At 41.7% G+C, this 24,731-nt stretch overlaps 1 protein-coding gene across 7 annotated transcripts in view; it reads right to left on the bottom strand.

The window, feature by feature from the left end:
• Positions 1 to 24,731, bottom strand: part of VOPP1 (VOPP1 WW domain binding protein) — a 197,700-nt gene that overhangs the window by 124,989 nt on the left and 47,980 nt on the right. For 2 of the 7 annotated variants that reach the window (XM_030551419.1, XM_030551424.1), the window contains exon 2: positions 7,989 to 8,059. In XM_030551419.1, the coding sequence (XP_030407279.1) occupies positions 7,989 to 8,053 (65 nt within the window). In that variant the 5' untranslated portion in view covers positions 8,054 to 8,059. Of the gene's footprint in view, positions 1 to 402; positions 527 to 7,988; positions 8,062 to 10,680; positions 10,988 to 24,731 lie in introns of those variants that run through there. The other 5 variants (XM_030551420.1, XM_030551425.1, XM_030551415.1 and 2 more) reach the window with 5 other exon arrangements.

The raw sequence follows: 24,731 nt of genomic DNA, 5'->3' as shown, positions 1-24,731 counted from the left end.
TGTTAGCAGAGTGCTTAGTTCCAGGCTAACGTTAATTATTTAGTATAAGAGGGGTAGCCGTGTTAGTTTGGATCTGTAAAAAGCAATAAAGATACATAAGAAACATAAGCTTTCATGGGTGAAGATGTCTAACAAAGTGGGTATTCACCTACAAAAGCTCATGCTCCAATATGTCTCTTGGTCTTTAAGGTGACACAGGACTCTTTGCTGTTAATTATTTAGACTCTCATGTTATAATCTTCTGTCCTCTCTAATGTATCTCGGTGATCCAATGTTGGCCCACCCTAGGGAACAGGCCTCACAAAGTCATCTTCCATTACCGAATTTTTCACATGCAACAGAAACAGATTTTAAAAAAGAAACAGCATTTATTTGAATCCTTCAAGTAGGAGTTGCTCTCACCTCATTAGTAAAGCTGGCTTCCCCTATTTTCATCTCCTCCTCAAAATTATCTTCTTCTTAACCAAAATCGCAGCAATTTATCTTATTAGCAGGCAGGGGGGACATTCTGTCTCCTGTGAGGCTGCTATCAAAGATACTAGATTAGCTGCTAGAATTGAAGGGAAACACAGAGTTTAAAAGGCAGCAACCTATGTTGCAGTCCAGAAAATAAATTCCAACCTGCCAAATACAATAAGAGGAAAGAATTACTCTAAGTTTTAAAAAGTTTTAAATAGATGTAGTGCTCATGAGAAGTGCTGGACTGATAAACACAGGCAGCTCACTTCCAGGGTTATCTACAGCACACTGCCTACCTCCCTCATGCTGCTAGTCAATATATCTCACACTTTCCCTCAGGGACCTCTACTAGCAGAGGGTGTAGTTCCATCTATTTAGTCCCTGGTCTCTCTACTGAGATTGCTAATGAGCAAAGAGTGCTGAAATTTTTTAAAGTTTGCTTTACCCTGCAGCCAAGTTAAATTGAAGAGTGTAATATTCTATCACAGTCACATAAAATTTGTCTAGACTAGGATTTAAATTGTGATGTTAGCACACGCTAAACTGGTTGGGTTAAAAGCATAGGCTCTCCCCAAGGCAATATACCTTCTCTACCCTAGGCTTTTAATACATGTTAATTAGTACAGCCTGGATGCACAAAAGGAGTTAGACACCTAAGTGCCAGTTTTAGGCTCCACTGCAATGCATAAAACCCTGCAGGCACTTAAACTCACTCGGAGCCCATGTTTTTGCAGTAAAAATTCACTGGACATTTATGTTTCTGCCTCTGGACACATGCACTACAGCCTCCCTCTGTGTGTTTCCGGGCACCTATCTCCTGCCTAAGCCTCAGTAATTCACAGACCAGGGGAAGATAATATTCAACTTTCTAAGTTCTGTGTGGGACCAGATGCAGTAGGCAAGCTCAGAGGGCACAAAAAACAGCCCAGAGAGGGTTGGAGGAGGATGAAAATCACTTCCCTCACTAACTTTCAGCTTAGTGGTCATAGTGCTCATTGTGGAAGAGCTCTGGTTCAAGACTCCCTCTGCCAGTGGGGACAAGCAATTTGAACAGGAATCTGCCACCTCAGGTGAGGGCTCTAACCTTTGAACTATAGAATATTTTGATGGGAGACTCCCTCAATCTCTCTTGCTTAAGATGGAACACTGTGGATAAATAATTAAGCAAGTGGCACAAGGGGACTGGCCCAAATGACTCTTGAGAGCAAGGAGTACAAGCATGAGAATGACTCTTCAGCCTGGTGATTAGAGTGCTCGCCTGGGAGGTGGAGATCCATGGTCCTATCCTCCCTTACTCTAATCTCCCTTTTGTTATTGATCCAGAGTGCAATAGCTTCAACAGGAGAGACTGTTGTGTATTTCCCCAGTGTACAGTCTGGACTGTCAAACAGCTGTGTCCACTCAATTCTCCAATCTAGGGTGCCGTTTACACTGCTTTGCTGTGAGAATAGCTACTCCTGGCCAGTTCTCTCACAGCTTCCAGCACACACAAAAAATCACTGTCAGCTGAATTACATGAATGTTCTGGCCAGCCACTCATGCAGGGTAACATACAGCAAATTCCTAGTCCCAGATCTTCCCCCAGAAATTTTTCTCTTGTACTGCGCAGCACCTTCCTGGACAATACAAGCTCATAGAGAGTCCATCATTCCATCAATGGAAAATGATATGCACAAGCCTTGCTATCTCACGTGGAGGTTCCCAAACACTTCAGTCCAAACACACTGGGTTAGGTAAAACAAGTTTATTAACTACTGAAAGATAGATTTTAAGTGATTACAAGTAATGAGGCATAAAAATCAGAGTTGGTTACAAAGAAAATAAAAGTTAAAATGCAGACTGATATCTAACTTAGCAAGCTAAATGGATTCAAAGCTAAGGATTTTTTTCACAATAGGCTCTTTAGTCTTTACTGGCTGGAAGCCTCCAGTCAAGGAAACCTCCCCCAGTTCAGTGTTTCTTCAGACATTGCTGCTGCTGTGAGCAGAGAACAGTGGAAGAGAGAGGTCATTTGTATTGTGTGTGTGTTCTCTATCCTTATACCATTCACCCCTCTTCGAGGATTATCTCCAGCTGGGGTTCATGTAATAGTTGGTCTGTTTACATGGGAACCCCCAGTTCTATTTCCAATATGTACAGTTCTTGCTTACAATCTTCTTCCAGCTGAAGAATGGCCTTTTAAATAGGTTATTGTCCAATAGGTTATGCTGACCTAGCTGAGGTGCCAGCTAAGGAACTGGTTTGGGCTGCTTGTCTAAGCGTGGAACATGTCACAGCAACGTAATACAGTAGAATCTTATACATTTATATTACAATGTTGCAACACATTTATCAGGACAATAATGTTCAGAAGATTATGAGTTTTCAAATGATACCTCGCAAGTCATACTTTGTACAACATTTATCATGGTATTGTAAAAAGGATGAACATGGGGTACTGTCTGTCACAACTGTATTTTTAAACATAATTAACCCACTAAAAAAAGATTATAAAACAAATACGTGGGTTTGTTTTATCTCTATTTTATTTTTCCAGCCCAGTTGGTGTATTTTTAAAGTAACATACTGCTCATGTGTTTAAAATAATTTAAAAGTGTGATTTAATGTTGTAATGCACATCTGCTAAAAATAACACGAGCTTTAATGTTGCACATAAATTCTAAGTCCTAATAATCAAATATCTGAGTTAATGAGCATTCCATCCTCACTCTTATGGGAATGAAATACTTCCCAAACTGTTGCTATTTTTGTACTGAAGAGAGATAATGACTCAACATTGAGTTTTTGTGCATTGAGGCTCTATTTTTTTTTTAGCTCATATTGTTGCTGAAACCCATCAGCTTTAGCTAGGCCACCTGCTTCTGAAATAATCCCTCACCACACATATTTAATATAGGCCCTGCTCCAGCGGAGCACTTAAGTGCATTCTTAACTTCCAGCATGTGAATAGTCTACACTGAGCAGTAAACCACATTTAGCATTATGTCACCTAACATGATTGTTGACACCAATGTGCAGACATGGTAAAATTTCATTGTCTAGCAGGCCTATGCACTGAACATAAGACAGAACCTTTCATCCATAGGCTGTTGCCATGAGCTGGAATGCACCTCAAGTTGGTAATGACTGAAATCCATTATTTTGTGCTAGTTGTGTTATATTCAATAAGATTAAGTTGATGGTTTCAGTCTAATTCTTTGTCTTTTTTTAAATCACAAAACCCACACATATCTACTGTGGTAGGCACCTGTCAGCATAATTACTACAGTCCCTTGGTGGTCAACATCATCAGAAAGGCCAAGCACAGAATGGGTTTTATTGTCTCCCCTCTCCAGCAGATCTCTCCAGCAGAATATGGATGGAGTGGCACTGAGGAGTTTTCCTCTGTCACTGCCCAGGCTATACCTCATCATTTGACATCACTGGAGACTGAAATCCTCTGTTTATATAATGAATTCATCAATATCAATTATCAGTTCAGTAATCACATTCAACACTATAAAGAGAGGGAGATTTGGAGCCCACTAAGGACTTGTCTAGACAGAGTATGGGTGGGGCAAACTGTAGTGTAAATCTATTGCACACCAGCATACCACACACCCTAGCTGTCTGCGTGGACCCAGCTACCACCCACTAAAAGTTTCTTAGTGTGCATGGACTGATTCCTTTTGAAATAGGAATACATCAATGCACACTGGCGAACCTTTAGTGCACGACAGCAGGGTCCACATGACAGTTAGTACATGGCCCATCAGAGCACTGTTAGATTTACATCCCAGCTTGCCACGGACCAACTTACCAGTTAGACAAGCCCTCGGTCATACATCTTTGCTACAAATACAATTTTGGCTCATAACTGTCAGTATATTTGAATAACTACTTTTATACTGAAGGATCCACAACCCGACCTAGGTAAGGAAATAAATGGTAGAGAGATGTCTCCCAAAACAATCACAGTGCTAAAATACTGATGAACTACCTAATGTTGATTAGACCAGGAAGCCATGTCATTTTACTTCCCTCCCCCCACTTTGGTTTTTTGGTTTGCACCACTCATGAGAACACACTGTAAAATCAGTTCTATTTATTTAGAGTTGTTAACTGTTTTTAGGGCTTTCATGCTTTTAGGACCCAATCCAGTGCCAATGGGAATATTTCCATTGACTTCAGTAGGCACTGGATTGAGTGCTCAGGCTTTTGTAGGTAGAACAAAAATAACTTAACAGCAGTCAACAGTATTAGTTATTTCCAGAACAACAAAATGACAAACATCCACTAGTTTCTTACTGTTAAAGGGTCACTATCAGTTTGTGTGGTGGCTACTAGCTGAGTCTAGTTTTATGCACAGTTTTCCCAAACTTGTTCTATGAAGTGCTGCTCAGCTAGCCACAAGACACCGTTCTGTCACTCTTGTCAATTCATAATCAGGAGAAAGTCAGATGCAATCAATCAAGTGTAATGTTCCACCTGGTATGAACTTTAGCAGACATATTTATACCACAAATTTGCTTGCAGAGTCTCTATTCACTCTGTCTGGGTGTCACAAGGAAAAAATTTGAAGTTGGGCTGCACCATTACTGGAACTCCAAAATGTCACTTATATTCATATCCCAGATAGGTGAAAGTTTCTGCAAAAGAATTACTGCCTGCAAAAAATCTGGGCTGCTTTGCAAAGACAAAGACTGTTTCCTCTTTGGAGAGTCGCTTAGTTCTACATGAGAGCTAATTGCCGTCAACATCCTTAGGTTTCAGGATGCTGCAAACATATGTGATAATGAAGCATTATCATTAATTGCCTAGCAAGTAATGTGTCACCAACAACTACAGTCAAACTCAGGCAGAAAAGAATAGCATGCAAGTCATTGTTCTTTTCCGCCTTCTGTGATTATTAGCTTCCATAGTGACATTAGTCATTACCTCTAGCAGAACCACGATTATTTCACTTAACTGTTGAAGTTTACAGCAAACACGTTACTTTGTTGAAAAAGGTCAGAAATCTCATTTTGCATAAATGACACAGAGCAAGACAGAGGGCTAATTGTACAGAATAATGCGCTGCTGGGATGCTGTCATGACATAGTCCAAATGATAATGTAGCACCACTGTATGAGAACCCAAATCCTGTGCATTACCAACTTCTCAGAATAGCTGTGAGGCCATATCTGAGGAACCAGCTCTTCTATGTTTGGTACCATTCAAGATGGAGGAAGGACTACAGGCTAATAGTGCTTCTTTACAATGATTTGATTATTTTTATAAGTTTTAATCTTGTGTTATTCAATTTTTTAACCTAGTACACCATCATATAACCAACTTTATTATTTTCTGTGTTTTCAATTTTAACTTTTTAATCTATTTTAGTAATGAAACTGAAAATAACTGCCAATATTCTGTTCTTTAGCCAAGGAACCCTGAGAAATGTGTATGGGCAATTGGTTAATAGCTTGGGTCAAAAGATTAACCAATACTCAGGATCTTGCGGGTTGTTTCCACTAGATGCAGAAATTGATGGTAGAGTCAGGTATTTCTTTGATATAATCCTGTTTATTTACAAACAACGTGTATAAAGTCCTGTTTCCCTGAACAGAGTAGAAATCAGACAAGAGGAGACAGTTTCTTAGCTCACAGTTCCAAGCCCTATTACAGCCAGCACTCTGCTTGCGAGTTCTCTCAGCTTTTTCTCAGGATCATGCTCTAAGTGCTTCTCTAACTCTCTGGTGCTGCTTTATTGCCTTTTTTGTCTTCCTCTGTAGAGTTTCTGGCACACACGCTCCCTCCGTCACATTCTTCCCCTCTTCTCAACACTCTTCAGCCCCCTGCATTTGCATTCTGTCCACATAGCTGAGCTCTTCATGTGTGGCCTGTGCTTGTGTAACACCAACAGACCCCAGTGGTCAGTGGATAGGATCAAACCTGGGACCTCTGGAGCTAAATAAATGAGCCTCTACTGCATCAGGGCCAGCTCCAGGCACCAGTGTAGGAAGCTGGTGCTTGGGGCAGCCAATTCAAAGGGGCAGCACTCTGTACGGTATCAGGGCAGCATGTCCGGGTCTTCAGCAGGAATTCAGCGGCGGGTCCCTCATTCCCTCTCTTCCTCTTTAAGCTGCAGCCAAATAGCCACCAAAGAGGAAGAGAGGCGTGATTGAGCTGCCATTGAAGTGCTGCCGCTCCTCTTTTTTTTTTTTTTTGCCACTTGGGATGGCAGAAAAGCTGGAGCCAGCCCTGTACTGTACATCATCTCTGTTTTGTTTGGGGTCAGCTGTGGCCAGCTGGTGTTCAGCCACATGCTGATTACTGTTAAGCACTAAGAACGCTTTGGGATGGTGCAGTATACATCTGGTGGCACGGAAACATAATTGACTGTCATCTATGTACATCTGGCATTTCAGCCGGTGTGGTCTCTCTAATGGTTTCAAAGAGACATTCAGTAAGTTTGGAGAGAAAATTCAATGCTTGCTGCTTCTTGTCTTGTAATGTGCTTCTCATTTTCCCAGCAGGAGAAATGTTTATATTCAGCCTATTGATCTAGTTCAGGATATGGGCAGCTGCGTGCACTGAAATGGGAATTACCCATTTGAAACCACAGGGAACAGAATTTGGCCTGTAGAACATTTGCTACTAGAGAGGATGCGGAGATAGAAAGAACCAGGACACTGTGTTCTGAGAAACATCTTTCTACTTCCAACTCAGTAAATTTGATCTGGAAATCCATAAGACACGGCTTTATTTTAACCTTTTTTTTCCTCAGGCTTAAAGGAAGATGCAGTCTTGATTTCCACTCCATCATTATGGACAAGTGTCTACTTCTGGACTTTGATAGGATGCCTTATGAGAGTCACCACCAAGTCTGCCTCTTCCACATGCAGAGATAAAATCCTCCACCAAGTCCACACCTTGACCAGCCTGGGTGTATCTTTACTGAACCTGGACACAAATTTAGTCATTCATGGTGCAAAGGAACTATTCCAGCATCAAAAATTCCATAATGTGATCCACTCACCTATTCTCAAGATGGATCAACATTCTTATTACTCTTTGAGATGCAGATATTGCCCCAAAAGCCATTCACAAGGCACACCAGTATAAGATCTGGTAATGCTCTTGATTTAAATTCCATTTCCAAGATTTCACTAATAAATTTAGTCACAAGACTCCTGTACTGCTCAGTTCAAATTCAGGTTAGCAACAGACATCCACTATGTACTTAGAGGCCACCAAATACTGTGGGTCCATAGCTTTTTGTCCCTCACAGCTCTGACCCAACAATATATGCAGCCTGTAGTAGCTGGTGATAGCACAAGGAGGTATTTAGACTGGTTCCACTTCATGCAAACCAAAAGAAGTTTCAGGTTTTTTTTTCTTTTAAACTTTACTGCTTTCCTCTTAAGCTGCAGCAGTTGCTACACGCTCTAGTTTATTAGCTCTACTGACTAAAGGGACATTCCATAGATTAACTATAGGAAAACCTGCTTCTTGCATTTTGCCAGATGCCTGTACCAGAAGTTGCAAATTATCTTCTAATGACTCACCGGAGATGACACCATCCAAAGAATGCTGCTGCAAAACTTTCACAGTCCCACAGGGCTTGGTTCATGAAATGCTGCACAGACACAAACCAATAGGCAGTCAGGTAGATTGAAACAAACTGTAGGCGTCTGGCATACAGTTTACTCCTGGCTTCCCTTGGCTAGTATCAACTATCAATATCCTTTACTCATATATAATGTAGTTACACAGGGTAGTGACTAAAACTGGCACTTCATTTAATTTCCATCACCCAGCCCATCTTTGGGAACAAAGCCTTGTCTACAGTGGGATCTTTGACTGTTTCATTAGATGTTTTTGCACAGACTGGAGCATAAACAGCTCAGAGTGTCTGAATTGATTTAAGATTTTGCCCTGTTCATGCGAAGGCTTGGGCTATGTCTACACTACACATTATTTTGGTATAATTTTTGTCGCTCAGGGGTATGAATAATCCACCCTAAGGTATACAGACTTAAGCGCCATTGTTAGACAACATTATGTTGCTGGAAAAGCTTTTCCCACTGACATAGCTATCACCTCTTGCAGAAGCAGGAGCTATTAAGCTGCCAGGAAAGCTTTCTCCTGTCGGCTTAGAGCATCTTCACCAGAAGTGCAGTATTGGTGCAGCTGCACCACTGTAAATGATGTAGCTCTAAACTGAGACATGTCTAGTGAGAGCTGTCATCTTCTCAGCTCCCAAGTCCCTGTGTCTCTCCCAACATATGTACTAAGAGATCCCAACTCTCTTCTTATGCACTATCGCCTATGCACCTATTGCCCAGATACTCGTCACCTTGACAAGTACTTCCTTTAGATACTTATCTCCATGTGCATGCACCACATTGCCTACAATAGAAGGGCAAACCATACACTTTTCCGTTGCTTCTGTCATAAATATAAAGGGAAGGGTAACAACCTTTATATATGCAGTAACGTAAAATCCCTCCTGGCCAGAGGTACAAAATCACTTACCTGTAAGGGGTTAATCAGTTCAATTAATCTAGTTGGTACCTGACCAGAAGGACCAATGGGGAAAGAAGATACTTTCAAATCGGGCATGGGGGAGGTTTTGTTGGTGCTTTTTTTGTTGGTTCCCTCTCGGGTCAAAGAGAGAGACTAAGCAGGTAAACCAGCTCCTAACAAGATCCTAAAATGATACATCTAAAATTACAGAAATTGTAAGTAATAGCAAGGAAATGCGTTAGATTGTCTTTTGTTTTAGCTTGTGAATTTTCCCTATGCTAAGAGGCAAGTTTATTCCTGTTTTGTAACTGGGAAGCAGAGCCAGAGGGAATCCTCTGTGTTTTAAATCTTTTTATTTACCCTGTAAAGTTATTTTCCATCCTGATTTTGCAGATGTGATTCTTTTACTTTTTTTTAAATAAAATTCTTCTTCTAAGAACATGATTAATTTTCAGTATCTTAAAAACCAGGGATTTGGTCTGTGCTCACTTTGTTAACCTATTCGTTGGCATATTATTCTCAAGCCCCCCCAAGAAAGGGAGTGAAGGGACTTGGGGGGATATTTTTTGGGGGGGAGGATAGGGCTCCAAATAGCCCCTCCCTGAATGTTCGTTTAAATCACTTTGTGGTGGCAGCAATACCGTCCAAGGACAAGGAAAGGAATTTGTTCCTTGGGGAAGTTTTTAACCTAAGCTGGTGAAATACAAGCTTAGGGGGTCTTTCATGTGGGTCCCCACATCTATACCCCAGAGTTCAGAGTGGGGTGGGAACCCTGACGGCTTCTCTAGATCACTTTACTATATTTTCGTCATATACAGAAGTTCAGGTCAATGCTACATTATGTTAAAGAGCAATCGTTTGGAAAATTTGTAACAAACCCCTTGTCCCTCATAGGCGTAGGCTTGCACTGATGTGAGCAGCAGTGTGCAGAAACTGGATAGAGTCAGGCCATATCTATAGGTACAGCGCTGCAGCTGCACCAATTCAGTTGTGCCACTGCAGTGTTTCTGGTGAAGCTGCTCTATGCTGATGGCAGAGAGCCCTCCTGTCAATGTAAAAAAAGGCCCACACATCTCCATGAGCGGCAGAAGCTACGTCGGTGGAAGAAGCTCTCCCATCAACATAGCACTGCGCACACAAGCACTTATGTTGGTGTAACTTATATTGCTCAAGGGAGGGGTTTATTCACAACCCCTAGCGGCATAAAAGTTATGCTGACATAGGTTGTAGTGTAGACACAGCCTCAGTCTCTGTAACAATGCAACACAGTCCCGAGAGGCAAGTTCTGTAGGCGCTCCAACTATTTAAGCTAGTTGGGCAGGTAGGTTCATGCAGAAATTAAAAGTACCCAGACAGAGAGAGCTTTACTCGCAGTCTGTCAGAGAGATCAGACACAGGTTAGAGGGAATGCAGGGTAGTTCAATTAAAAGATGTACCGAACAGCAGATACCATTTTTAGCATAGAACCCAATTTTGAATGCTCATGATAATTAGAGATCCCAGACTCTCACCTCTGCAGGTTGGAACTTGGACCCATACCTGCTACAGTCCTGAGGGAGAGCTTTCCACTCCTTTGGCCAATGATCATGGATGAGCCCTAACCCAGCCCCCTGATTAACTCAGCTTATTGACTGAGTTTCCCGCATACATCCTCACAGAGCTCCCTTTTCAGGCTGTTTTTCCTGGTCCATTTAAGAATGGTTCTGCACATAGGACTAACTCAGACCTCACCTTCCTTTGCCTGGATCCCCAGAGCTGCTTCCTCTCCCTTCAAACCTAAGCTGATTCTCTCTCATAGGCCTTTCATTCTTTGAGACAGATCCCAGGAGCTTCCTCAGCAGAGAAGCTGCTTCATGGGCCTGTCCGTCTTCCTATCTCTCATTCTATTCCCCACTGTGATCTGTTTGGCAAAGTAGAAGGGACACAGAGCTATCCATCAATTCATTAGTCTCTGATGAATCCTAATGTTGTAGCAGCTCATCCTGCTGCTGCAGAGAAAGTATCAGCCCTTTCAAAATCCATTACAATATTTCCATTATTAGGTTCTCCATAGACAAACTGGATAAATTCCCCCTCCACACTCATCTCCTCAAATATCCTCTCTTTCAGGATTGCCTAGAGGGAAGAGAATTAGTTCACAAGACAAAAGATTCCTGTGGGGGAAAAGAAACCATTTTGAGAAGAAAAGAACAAGAGGTACTACCACACAAAGTAAGCCAAATACTCCATTGAAACATCACCTTCTATTGAGTTATTGATATAATGAGTTTCCCCTAGGTCTATTTTAGTGTGGATAATAAAACAAACTGAAAAGAAATGTGGAGACAAACCCTTGCCAGAGAATATAGCATAAGCAAACTGGATAATCAAAATTTATTAAACCTCCATCCAGCAGAACATATCAGCATGCAAGGTGTCTTGTTGCCTGATGGGAAAAGTTATGCTAAAAGTTAAGCATGTGCAAACATTCTTTGCTGAATTTGGGCCTTAACCTTACATATACAGAGTTTTGGATTATATTCTTCTTTACATTCTTACATATAACTTTTGGGCATCACATTGCATAGATGAAAGCTGCCAGTGAATGGTATGAACTTAACTGAATCTTTATTAATAATTAAAAACAATATATAATATTCTAATATATCCCACCACTAAAAAAAGACACAATCTTGAAAAAGAAATCTCTAATTTCTGCTTTTAAAACACTGCAAAGAAATGCATCAAGAACTGGAAAATACATTACAAAACTCATCTTCCTCATGGTCCAGTACGGTACAAGAATAAGAATATCAAGCCTCATGTCAGTCCTTATGAATTGAAGAACTTCACTTATGTTACCTTTTTAACCAAAAAGAACAAGCTTATGTTAAATTTTTAACCGAAAAAAGATTAAAAAAAAAAAACTCTTATGCTTCAACAGAACTATATTACCAAGCTAATCTGATCCTCCAAAATACTTAAAAATAAATACCTCCTTCTAACAAGTGACCCAATTAACAATAATTAATCATTATAAATATTATATCATGTTTTTCATAGATTCACAGATTCTAGGACTGGAAGGGACCTCGAGAGGCCATCCAGTCCAGTCCCCTGCCCTCATGGCAGGACCAAATACTGTCTAGACCATCCCATATAGACATTTATCTAACCTACTCTTAAATATCTCCAGAGATGGAGATTCCACAACCTCCTTAGGCAATTTATTTCTGTGTTTAACCACCCTGACAGTTAGGAACTTTTTCCTAATGTCCAACCTAAACCTTCCTTGCTGCAGTTTAAGCTCATTGCTTCTTGTTCTATCATTAGAGGCTAAGGTGAACAAGTTTGCTTCCTCCTCCTTATGACACCCTTTTAGATACCTGAAAACTGCTATCATGGCCCCTCTCAGACTTCTCTTTTCCGTACTTAACAGACCCAATTCTTTCAGCCTTCCTTCATAGGTCATGTGCTCCAGACCTTTAATAATTCTTGTTGCTCCTCTCTAGACCCTCTCCAATTTCTCCACATCTTTATTGAAATGCGGTGCCCAGAACTGGACACAATACTCCAGTTGAGGCCTAACCAGCGCAGAGTAGAGTGAAAGAATGACTTCTCGTCTCTTGCTCACAACACACCTGTTAAACTACAATAGCAGCATACACTTTTTAAAAGCATACAACATATACCAAAAATTAATTCTCTCTCTGACAACGAAACCGAGAACAAAATCATATTTCACTTGTCAGGCAACAACTATCTACTGTATAGTTTGGTTATATTAATTGTTTGTGGGTTGGTGATTTTGTTTTGTTTTGTGGAAATGTAGGAACAAACCTTTCATATAATTACTGGAGAAATATACTGCCAGACGCACAAGAAACTGCTCTTTATTCAAACCACTTTCTGCATAAAAAGAAAACAGGTTCCTAAGGCAACTTGTGACCAAACAGAAAACCTTTATACTGACAAAGGCATCTCTTGGGAAGAAAACCAGCTGCCATACTGGAGTCAGAGAGGAATTTTCCAGATGTTATTCTTTTTCCCACTTAGTGGAGGGTTGTTTCCCTTTCTTCCCCCTCCCCCACTTCTGTTTTTGTCTCTTTCTCAGGAAAAACTATGTTTCTAAATAAACATCACAATATGAATTCATGCACTCTCTGAGTCTTTTTTCAAAACAGTGTAAAATCCTAGGAACTGTACCCATAAAAAAACCCACTTTATTTACAAAGAGTCACAGTTACTACCTCATTTCTGAGAATTCAAAACCACAAACACCTGGGTAAGCCATCACCACTACCCCCATGTAATATACTTCATAACAAAGCAACTGGAAGATCATGACATGGAAGGGTCTAACCAGCACAGATTCTGCAAAGGAAAATCATGTGTCAGTAATGTCTGAGGCTTTGTCTTCAGTAGGATCAAAGGTGCATCCTTATCACACAGCCTGTAAGGCAGTTAGTGGCTAAAATCCATTCCATTTATATTTATATTATTATATGTGATTTAAACATGGTTTGTGGGATAAGCAAAGTCTCCCATTAAATGTATTTACATTTCCATCACGAAGGATTTCCTATGCAATGTGGACTCTGGCAGGTACTAAATGTTTCACACAGTAATGAAGAAGTTAGTAAGGGTTGCACCAGGCTTTCAGGTAGAATATCATGAGGCTAACATGGGAACCAATGAAATCCTTGCTTAGTACCACCCATCTCTGTTTGCTCAGTCTTCTCAAGGAAGAAGAGATAGCAGGCAAGTTGAGGGTGACATTTTCCTTCCTTCTACACAAAAGAAATCTTTGCACTGCAACCAAAGACATTACCCAAGGCAGCACAGCTAAAAATAGCAGTGAAGAGTGAAGACATGGCATCACAGGCGTCAGCAAAGGTCGTCAAGCAAACCCAGAACTCCAGAGACATATTCTTACTCCTGCCCCACACTGCCGCTTAGTGCTGCCGCAACTTTAAAGCTATTTTTAGTCATGCTAGCTTGATTAAAGCTAGCCTGGGTATGTCTACCCAAGCTGCAACCACATCTTTGATTACAGCATAGGAATACCCAAAGGGTGTCTGCTGTTGTCTCTGAATCCAGAAGTACTAGAAGTCATGATACGTACATATGTACTTGTGCGTATGTGTGTGTGTGTAAAAGAGACAGATAGAAAGAGCAGTCTAACAAAGCTTCATGTGAAGTATAATCTAACACTTCTAGAAGAAAAAAGAGGTATTTTATAAATGCTGTTGGCAAAAGAGAGCCTTTTATTGGGAAGAGGAGGGGAGAGACAACAGAGAGACGAGATTATTATTCCTAGAGTTATTATTTCACTCATTTTAATTTTAACCAGCTCTTGGAGCCAGTATGTCTAGAATGACAGACAAAAGATGGAAGGCGAATAGAGTGGGTTACTGTAGTCTGTTTTTTGTCATGAAACATTTTCCAAAAATATAAACGTCAGCCAAGCATAGACAACAAACACTGGCCCAGACAAACTTTAACCGCCTGTAGAGCTAGTAAAACACATTGATGCTGCATCTTGCACACAAAGTTTTGGGTGATTTTCAATGATTAGTTCTCTCTTTTTGGCCAGCCAACAAGCTGAGATCTCATTTTTGCATGTCGCCAACTGAGCATGGAGACCTTTGTCTAACCATTTGTATTTGTGCTCTGACAGTCATTTGGATAAACTTAAATAGTAAAAGGAGGAAGTGATTCTCCTTTTCAAATGCCATGAAGAATAGACAAGTACCCAATGGAAATCGGCATCAGTAGAGGTGATCATTTGCTAAACAGGCAATCAAAGGAAAGCAGGTGACCAGTCCTTGGATTGTTTTTTTTTTTAAGAAGAGACTTTCATGCTTCAGGGCATAATACATCCACAACTTGATGAGAGTTAGGAAGAAACTCCCACTCTAAGCATGTTATGCCATAATTGTCCATTGTGGGTTTCTTGCACCTGCTTCTGAATCATGTGTTACTGGCCACTGACAGAGAGTATAACTTGGTTTGCAAATCCCTATTATTAGCAGTGATTATGGACAAGAATGAACGAATCAACTGTTTCCTGAGGGGCTAGTTTGAATCTGCTGGTGGTTAGAACCTTTAAACTGAGTGTATTTGATCTGGAAGCCATGGAGGGACAATAAACATGGAAGCCTTTAATGGTATTTTCACAGTTACTTTTCAGAATGGAACAACACTTTTAAAAGGACTTCCTCATATTGCTTCTGACTATAATTAGGGCTTCTGATTTTTGTTTTAATGGATAAACACTGATAAAACATCACCAATAAAAAATGAAACTGATGTTTATTCAATAAACACAGGAAAAACACTAGAAAATGATTACTTCTATCTGAGGGTTATCTACACAGAGCAATAATGGAGTGATTCAGAAAGAGAGGAAGTCTGGGCTGAATGATGAAACAGGAAGATTAGCTTAGCTTGCAATGGACCCAGTTGGGATGAGGCAGGCATAAGGAAAGCTAGAGATGCAGTAGTCAGGATGATGGGAGATGATGAGGCCCTCGATGAGAGTTTTAGCTCTGTGGACAGAAAGAGAAGTGTGGATCTTGGAAGTGTTCTGGGGAAAGAAAGTGGTAAAGTTTGGGAATGGTCTGGATGTGAACAGCTACAGAAAAGGCAGGGTGTCACCCATGCTGAGGCCTCAAGTGACAGGGGAGATGGCAGCGCTGTCAGCAGGGACAGAAATGAGGGAAGACAGGAATTTGATTTTGGCCGCCTCACGATGAAGTTGGCAAGGGGAGAGCTAATGGAGAATTCAGCACACTCCTCCAATGCTGAATAAACTCAGCACTGCTAACAGGATTAAACCTGAGATTTTGTAAGTAATTGAGAACAGAATTTAGGCTAGAGTGTCTGCCTCTGTTCTGAGTCCTCCAACTCAGAATATTTCAGTTAGGCATATCTGATTAACTACATACATATTTGTCAACTCAATATTTCTCTGAAATGGTTGGGTGGTCTGGGGACACATGAAGGAATACATTGGTAAATACCAAAGTCACTCTTCTAAATACAGGGACTGTAATTTAGGGCCTGTGAACTAACACATTTGTCTGCCTCTGTGGAGACATCTATGTTATAATAGCTTTACTAGTGCTGTGAATGAGACAACATTATTACTTATTTCAGCAGTGCTCAGAGGCCCTGAGCTTGTGCCAAGCACTGTAGATTCGTAGACTCTAATGCCAGAAGGGACTATTGTGATTATCTAGTCTGACCTCCTGTATAACACAGGCCAGGGGATTTCCCTGAAATTAATTCCTGTTTGAGCTAGCACACATCTTTCAGAAAAAACATCTAATCTTAATTTTAAATCAGTCAATGATGGAGAATCTACCTCAACCCTCAGTAAATTGTGCCAATGGTTAATAACCCTCATTGTTAAAAATGTGTACTTTAGCTGTAATCTGAATTTGTCTAAGTGCCAATCATAGGTGTTATTTCAATGGGTGTACAAACATGCCTCTCCTTCCCCTGAAGAATGTATAATCTAAGCAGATAAAACAGACAAAGGAGAAACAGAAGTGAAGTGATTTGTCCACACACAGCACCTCAGCAGTAGAGGCAGGAACAGAATTGAGGTCTCCTGAATTGTTGGCTAGCACCTTATCTCTTGGACCACACGTGTCATATAAACCAACGTCTTAGGGACCAATGTTGTAGTCTAGATTGATGCAAGCACAAAATTATACTTGTTCAGTGGGTGGGCTCTTAATACTGTACTAGATGTTACTCTGGAAATGCTACCCTAGTATTTTGCTGGTTGTCTAAGCCACAGCAGCCCAGGGGAAAATTCAGCTCTTACCTTTGACTTTCCTTGATACCAGTTGACGTTAGAGGGGTTGGTTTGTTCACAAATTTGCATTCTTTATTTGCTTCTTGCCACCTGATTTCCTGTTTCCCATAGTCTTCTGACTTATGACACCTCCATAAGAATATCCTGCTACTTTGAGTCTATTATTTAGGAGTTAAATGATAGAAAAATCTAGTTGCCAGCATTTTTAGTGTAGATCACACAAAAAGTGGCCTTAGAGTCTGGATTCTGCAAGATGATCAATACTTTCAGCTCCCCCTTAAATGTGAGTTGAAAGAACTCAGCACATCACAGGGTCCGACCCTCACAGTACAGATCACTTGCAGGATCTGAAGGCCTGATTTTCCTCTCTATATACTGATGTAACTACATTTACACAGGTTTCCAACCAATGTAAGGAAGAATCAGAACCTAGGTCATTTCAAAATCAAACCTAAAGTGTGTGCTTTATCTAAGGGAATTTAACATATATACCTCATGCATCTTTCCTGTAAAATGAGTGGGCTGAATTCTAGATATATTTGTTTTTTATTACTGAGGACAGTGTACTGCAGTGATTTAATTGCCACTAGCATTTTGGCTGGGTTGAAACATGATTTCTCATACAAGCAGATATGAGTCTCTGAATTTAATCTCCAGCAGGTGTTTGTCAACATAACAAAAAACCCACGGTGCAATTTGGTACGATAGGCAGATGAAGTTCAGGACTAGAGAAAAAACAGAAGAGGAGTAGGGAGAGGACAGCATTGCAAGTAAACTCTGAGGCACAGTAGCAGAGCTGCCTATGGATGTTTGCACAGTGTCTCCCAGCTCTGTCACTTCCCCATTTTCACAAATACTGAAAATGTCCCTGCTTCAGACAAACATTTATTTAAAAAGAATATAAAAAATTCCCATGTCCTAAGCACAGGAACAAACAGAACAGCACAAAAGGAGCATATTCACACCCCAATTGGGTGCCAGCTGCTATTTCTCCTACTCAAAGCAGCTTTGCTTTGAGGTTAGTTTTGCTTTGGTCTGTCCTTTGTGATTCTCAGAAGGATGATCATTTCTAAAATAGCCCATCATTTCACAGGTTAGATGGAAAATGTGTAGCCATTGTGAAACATGAACAGCAGCAGAGAGTGCTTAGAAGTGACTCTGAAGTGGGAAGGGAAGATCAGCAACAAGCAGCTGATGGCAGTAACGGTCCATTCAAAGCAGAATGGAGGGGCGCAATGCTGGGACCTTACAAAGCTCTTCTTGGCAAGTGAGCTCTGCGTCAAGCGCTTTGAGCCACTCTGCATCATGCCTGTCAGACTACAGGGTTCCAAATGAATAGAGGATACAGTGCTAACAACAAAAATCATTACATAATGGGCCTAATTCTCCACTGCCTCACACCCTGTGTATTCATTCAGATATGACCAAGGCAAATCTCAAAATGCTGCTATTCTGATCTGATAGCATTTTACACTTACCTCAAAAGAGGGCAATTGACAAAACAAGGTGCAAGGCCGTGGAGAATCTGACTCCAAGGTTTCAAACATTGTCCTGTTCAGGCTTCTTGACTTCCGGTTATGGTGTAATTATTTAATCAGAGAACATAACCTAGAAAAAACAAGAGCTCAATGAACATAAAAACGTAGTTAAAAATAATAGCGTGCTTTTAAACAGTTTGACAAAACGGTGCCCAGCATACTGTGAGCCTGGCAACCAAAATGCTTGTGTGAAAAGCTGTTGACAGTATTGGCGTGACTGGTTTGATGGAATCTACAAAAACTACAGAGTCTGCAGAGCAGAGGCCAACGTATCATTCCCAGGCCAAGCAGGGAAGTTCTGGAAAATGCTAATGCTAGTACTTGGAACCAGTTCCTATTTGTGCACTATGAGTCAGACCACAATTCCACTTAAGTTAAATTTGTCATGAACTTCAAGAAGACCAGGATTTGACTCAACAGACCACCTAAATGACTTCACTAAAATCCCTTCTCAACCATACTTCCCCATCAATGCTTTTTAGCTGTAACCCACCAAAGCTGCTAATAAATACAACAATAAATAGGGGGATCATCTATACTCCTATTTAAACCACTGCAGATTTCTTTGGTCCTGTTTATCTTGTGGTATATACCAAATCCCTGCACTGAACACCCGAGATATTTGGATCTGGACCTGGACTGCATGGCTGATCCTTATCTCTACAATGAATGAACCCAAACCCCAGACTGAAATGCCTCCAAAGTTTGGATTCCAACTTTGTAGGTTAGGTCTATCTCTAGTTCTAGTTAAATGTTTTGAGCAGCTCTACTGAATTCTGACTTTGTCAAATGGTGCCTGATCCTCACACATGTACATGGGGAGGAAGGGATAGAACATACATCTTGTGTGGCCAGTTCAAGGGTCAGGCACAGTTGCAGTCTCTGAATGAAGGGGAGCTTAGCTCCTCAAATGGAGCAGGGAGGGGCTGGGAGGGGGAGGAGGATTGGTGGCCACTCTGCAGTAACTCACAAAGCAGGACTGGCACAGGGAATTGAGGGGAACTAAGCTGCACACCACAAAGGGATGTAAGCAGCAGGTGCCCCTATACGCTCAGGAGCCTGAGGAGGAATTTCCTTCCCAAGGTTCTTCAAGAGCAGTGCTGTTCTGCACTGCCCTAACATAGAGCTGTTCCTAAAGGGCACAGCTTGGCCCCCAGAGATAGGGACGACTTGTTGTACAACACTGAGATTACTGAAAAAATCATGATTACATTGTGCTTCATGTCTATAAAGCAGCTACAATCATTCTATCAAATATACGCTCAGTTAGACCCTGACAGCTGGCAAGCTCAGGGTAGAGGTAATAGATGATCAAGCCTTTCCCCTTCGGCTCATTGCTTCTAATCCAGCCCAAGTCCTCAGTAATCACACATGGTTACTTTTTGATGGCTGATTGGTGGCCTGTGTGAAAGGAGTTGGTAGTCTTAGCTCCTGTTCTTAGAGAACAGCTGTCCAAAGAATAAAAGCATCATTGCAACTGACAGCTGGCAGTGTCAGCAGGGACACAAGGATTGAATAGGTATAGAAAATTAACCACCCTATAGCGATGGCCCCTCCATGTCACACTTGAGGCACATTGGCACAGCAGCCTGGGTCACTGCCTCAGCTATACATGACATTACAATATAACCGATGATAGCAACGAGGTTCAGTTGTCATGGGATAATTGTTTCCTGTTATGACAGGAGAGATGAGTGAAGACAAAGGTCAAGGTTAGCCCTGGTGTAAAGCAAGGGCAGTTCTATTACATGCAGCTGCACTTAATTTCACCAAAGCTGTATTTGACCCACAATATTGTCAATTCATGACACACTGAACCTGTGCTAATGTCCTGGTCTCATACCTTTAGTTCTCTTATGTCAAACTACTGTAGAATAAACCATCCTAGATGATGGCACAGCACAGTGTGCTGGGTAAAGAGATGCTCTCTTTTACCGTTATGGTCCTGCTGCACTGACTAGCATATACAACAGACTTTCAAGTGCTTCAGCCATTCAAGAGAGATGTACAGAGGTTTCTTTTAAGAACTGCAAACTGTATGTTAATTAGTAATTAGAGAGAGGGAAAAGATGCATTAGTTTATTGTATGTTAATTAGTGAATTTGAATCATTCCGAGAGAGAAAAGGAAAAGATACATGAGTTCAGTCTATTGTCCTACCACTTCAGAATTATTTTCTACAGCATATTTATGAATACATTCTCTAGTCTGTATTAGAAGTTCCAAGAGATGGGTCATCTAGGACTTTCCTAGGGAAAGTATTATGCAGCCTAATAGATCTGTGTCAGGAACTTTCCCCTGATCCTCAGCTGTTTTGTAAAACTAATTATTTTATCATCTTTCACTTGTGTATCACCTTTAGCATGAGACAGATGTGTCAATGATCATAAAACTCTTATTCAGAAAATTAGTTATTCATACAATTAAGATAATCTGACAGGTTTGCGTGCGTGTGCTAACCTTTATCAATGAATAACTGTGACTCATCATAATCAGACAGGATGGCACAGATTACATTGGGTACAATAGACAGTAATGTTATTAGACAGATTGTGACATTAACAGGAATGACAAAAACAGGACATTAGCTCATACTGACTATGATTTAAAGGGTCTTGGGTTTGGAGATTTACCTAACTTGGGTTCATGTCCTGTTCTTGAGGTAATAACCATACAATGGGAGGGCAGTGGGCAGGTCGGTACAGGAAGAATGAGATATTCCAACCCTCCACTAGTCTTGGGTCACAATTTGAGTAAGTGTGAGTAATTCTTAACCCTCCCTGCCAGGATCGCAGCAAAGTCTTCAGCTGCAGAGGATGTGGAGAGGATGGTGATGAAGTATATGCCTTGTGCTGGCAACCTGCATTATATACACAAGCATGGGCCAGTCACTACACCCATGGGCAGATGATGCTCTTTAGCTCAGGTCAGTAGCTCATCTAGGAGAAGCACAACTCAGAATACAAGTCCTGCACCCATATTAGCTGCCAAGCTTGTGGCATCTGTTGCACCAGCGTGGAACAGCTGCATGGATGAGAGTGTGGGAAGTGCTCTGTACAAACCTCTCTCATTTAAATCCATTCGTAGTGCAGGTTGTTCAGCTACCTCATTTAACCCAGTCAACTCACCGGAGTCCTGTAGCGATGGGGAAGTGGTGACAGGGTCAGGTAAAGGATGCTGCTGGCCATCCTTAGTCACAACTGTGCACATCGGTGGCCTTAAAGTGATGGTCATTCTCAACAGATCAGGGCACACGTGGAGCTTGTATCCTCCTGACGTGACAGAGCAGGCCTTTTTAGGCACAGCGCTGTTCTCCCTAATCTCGAGGAAGGGGACTGAGAAGGAACCCTACACACAGCCTGCCCTTTCAGTACCTGTCAGATTACTGCTCCTACCTGGTCAGCCAAGTAAGCAGTCAATATAAAACTAAGGTTTACAGATTGACACTGGGATCATGGAATATCAGAACCCTTCTTGCCAATGACCAAGGACCAGAATGAAGAACAGCCCTTATTGCCAAAACACAGAAGAGGTATAACTAGTGCCTCACCAAATTCACGGTCCATTTTGATCAATTTAATGGTCAGAGGGTTTTTAAATTGGTCAATTTCACCTTTTAAGCTGTTTACATCTGAAATTTCACTGTGTTGTAACCCTGGGGGTCCCAACCCAAAAGGTACCAGGAAGTGAATCTGAACTCTCCTCCCTCTTCTGCCCCCACCATCCAACGAGTTGCCATGAAAGGGAAGGACAAGTCCTGCCCCTCCTCAACCCAGCAAGGACTCACAGCTAGGCACCCGCTGGCTGGGACACTTCCAGGAGCAGGGGGAGATCGGACTCACCTCTGCAAGTCTTTTCCAGCTGCAGGAACCTCTGGGGCTGCAGCTTCCTGCAGCAGGGGAGGCACTTTGAGGTGGTCTAATCTCCCCCGAGAGCGCAAGCAGCCATGTAGGGAAAAGACAAGTCCTGTCCCTCTCCAGCCCAGTGGGGACTTGCAGTTAGGAGCCGCCTGGCTAGGGTGCTCTCAGCAGCAAAGGGAGATCAGATTTCACAGGGAAGGCCTTATTTCACAGTTTTTCATGGCCATAAAATTGGTAGGGCCCTAGGTATAACATAGACATCACTACCTTCAGTGAAACCAGACTTGTTGATGAGTCCCAGCTTGAGGATGTGAGAGCAGGCTACACCTACTACTGGATTGGCAAGGCCAAGGATGAGCTGAGACAGACAGGGGTAGAGTTCACCATATGGTCTCATGTTGCTCACAAGCTTGACTTACTCCCCAAGGAAGTCAATGACCCACTTAGGATGCTCTGTGTAAACTCATCCAGAGACCAGTATGCCACCATTATCAGCATTTATGCACCAGCATTGACTGATACAGATGAGATCAAGGAGGTGTTTTAGGAAGATCTCAGCAGGGTCATCACAGGGGTGCCACACCAAGACAAACTCATTGTTCTGGGAGACTTTAATGCTCATGTGGGAGCTGATTCTGACATGTGGAGCACAGCGCTAGGCCAGTTACTTCTCCTCAAGTGTGCTGAGTTCAATCTCACTATTACCAACCCTGGCCAATGGTATCATACTGAAACTCCACTAACTCCATCTGCATTTCCTCTGCAACATTGTCAATTTCCACAGCAAATGGTGTGGAAAAAAGTTTAAAATGTGGTTCAAATGCATTAAAATCTTTAAACCACACATCAAACTGTTTGCGTAAATTAGAAATGATCTCTGCATATTCTTTCAAAGATTTGGGTTCAACTTTTCCTAAGGAATTCAGTCGAGAAATGGACCAAGTTGCCAGCAGTCAGCTGTTTCCCCCACAAAGTAAGCTTGACTTTGAATGACTTAACACTGCCATATATCTGGGTTATCACCTGTTTTCTACCCTGAAGCTTCAAGTTCAGTGCATTCAGGTGATCAGTTACATCTTTTAGAAAAGCAGGGCTGCAGATGAAAGTGGAATCAACAAGGAACCTCCTTGGTTTTCTTATTTTCATGAAGGAATCAATCTTCTAAGTGCAAAAAAACACTTCAAAACATTTCCATGACTCAGCCATCTAACTTCAGTGTGATACAGAAGTTCCCCATATTCACTGTCTATACTTGCTAGAAAAGAAGTGAACGGTCTGTGATTCAGCCTTCGTGCATGTATAACATTTTTGGTTTTAACAACTACATCCATAACTTCCTTCATTTGTAGACTTTTACTACACAGGGCTTCTTGGTGCAAAATGCACTGTATACTGGTGAAGCTAATTCCTGGTATATTGAGGCTGTTCAGTTTGGTCTTCAATAATCCAACCATACTAACGTTTTCAAAGCACATTGATGGCGCACCATCTGTAGCCAAAGATACGAGTTTGTTCCATGGCAGCACAGCTTTTTCAATGCACTCTTCCAGTCATTGAAATATGTCCCATCTCGGTACCTTTCAGTAACATTAAGTCTAGCAATTCTTCAGTTATATTCAAATTACAATCCACACCTCTAATGAACACTGCACACTGTGCAGTATCTGATAGATTTTTGAATGCTTGGGCTTGACAATGCTGTTACTTAACTGTGGGGATTTTAGGGAACTAAGATGCACAAATGTAATTGAATTTCAATGGAATTTGGACACATTTCCCTCAGTTGCCTTTAATGATCCCAGAATTAGTTCCCATTCCCCCTCATTCCTCCTCCTTTTGTAATACACCAATGCTATCTAGTGGGCACTAAAGGTCCATTATCTGGTGAGCCTTGGTTTTGTTTATCATCATACCCCATACCCTGTGTGACTTTCAGAACTGGAGGGAAAAGTACTTTGTCCTCTTAAGCAACAAATCCAGCTAGAACCTGCAGGGGAAGCTAAAGCAACTTGTATTAGCTGATCCCAGTCCTTGGAAAGCCCAGTGCCTTCAGAACTCTCTTGCTGTCCTGTGTGATCAGCAGCAGACTGCTGGCTCCTGGGGTTTCTGGATGAACTTCAGCGCTGGCCCGGCAGGAGCTGTTGAACACCATTGACCAACTCCTTCACTGCTAACTTAAGTCTGGACTGAGCTCCTGCTTCTGTGCTCCACTTGCAGAATTTGCTTGGCCAGCACTGTCTGTTGCGAGCCCTTGCTACAGCCTGACACCTTGTGGCTCATTAGCTGCCTTTGTGCACAAGTTTGGCATTAATAGAAAAGAGCACAAGAGCACCTGGCTCAGGGTGTTTGAAGACACCATGAGTGGCTTCCCTGCTGTTTGAATGACTTTACTCTCTGGGGGCTGGAAGATGCACTCTGGGAGCTGGGCTGCCATTTTGTTTCCCAGCTTTGCATCTCAATGGCACTATGTGGCTGAGCCTGATGGGCACTGTGTGCATGTGATAGGGAGCTGTCATGGGGACTGATGGGCTAAGAGCCATTGGCCTGAGCATGCACTGAACCTCACAGAAGGCAGCGA

Source organism: Gopherus evgoodei, chromosome 2, assembly GCF_007399415.2.
Source record: "Gopherus evgoodei ecotype Sinaloan lineage chromosome 2, rGopEvg1_v1.p, whole genome shotgun sequence".
Taxonomy (NCBI): Eukaryota; Metazoa; Chordata; order Testudines; family Testudinidae; genus Gopherus; species Gopherus evgoodei.
The sequence above is the reverse complement of the archived record's forward strand: the minus strand, read 5'-3'. Positions and strand labels throughout refer to the sequence as shown.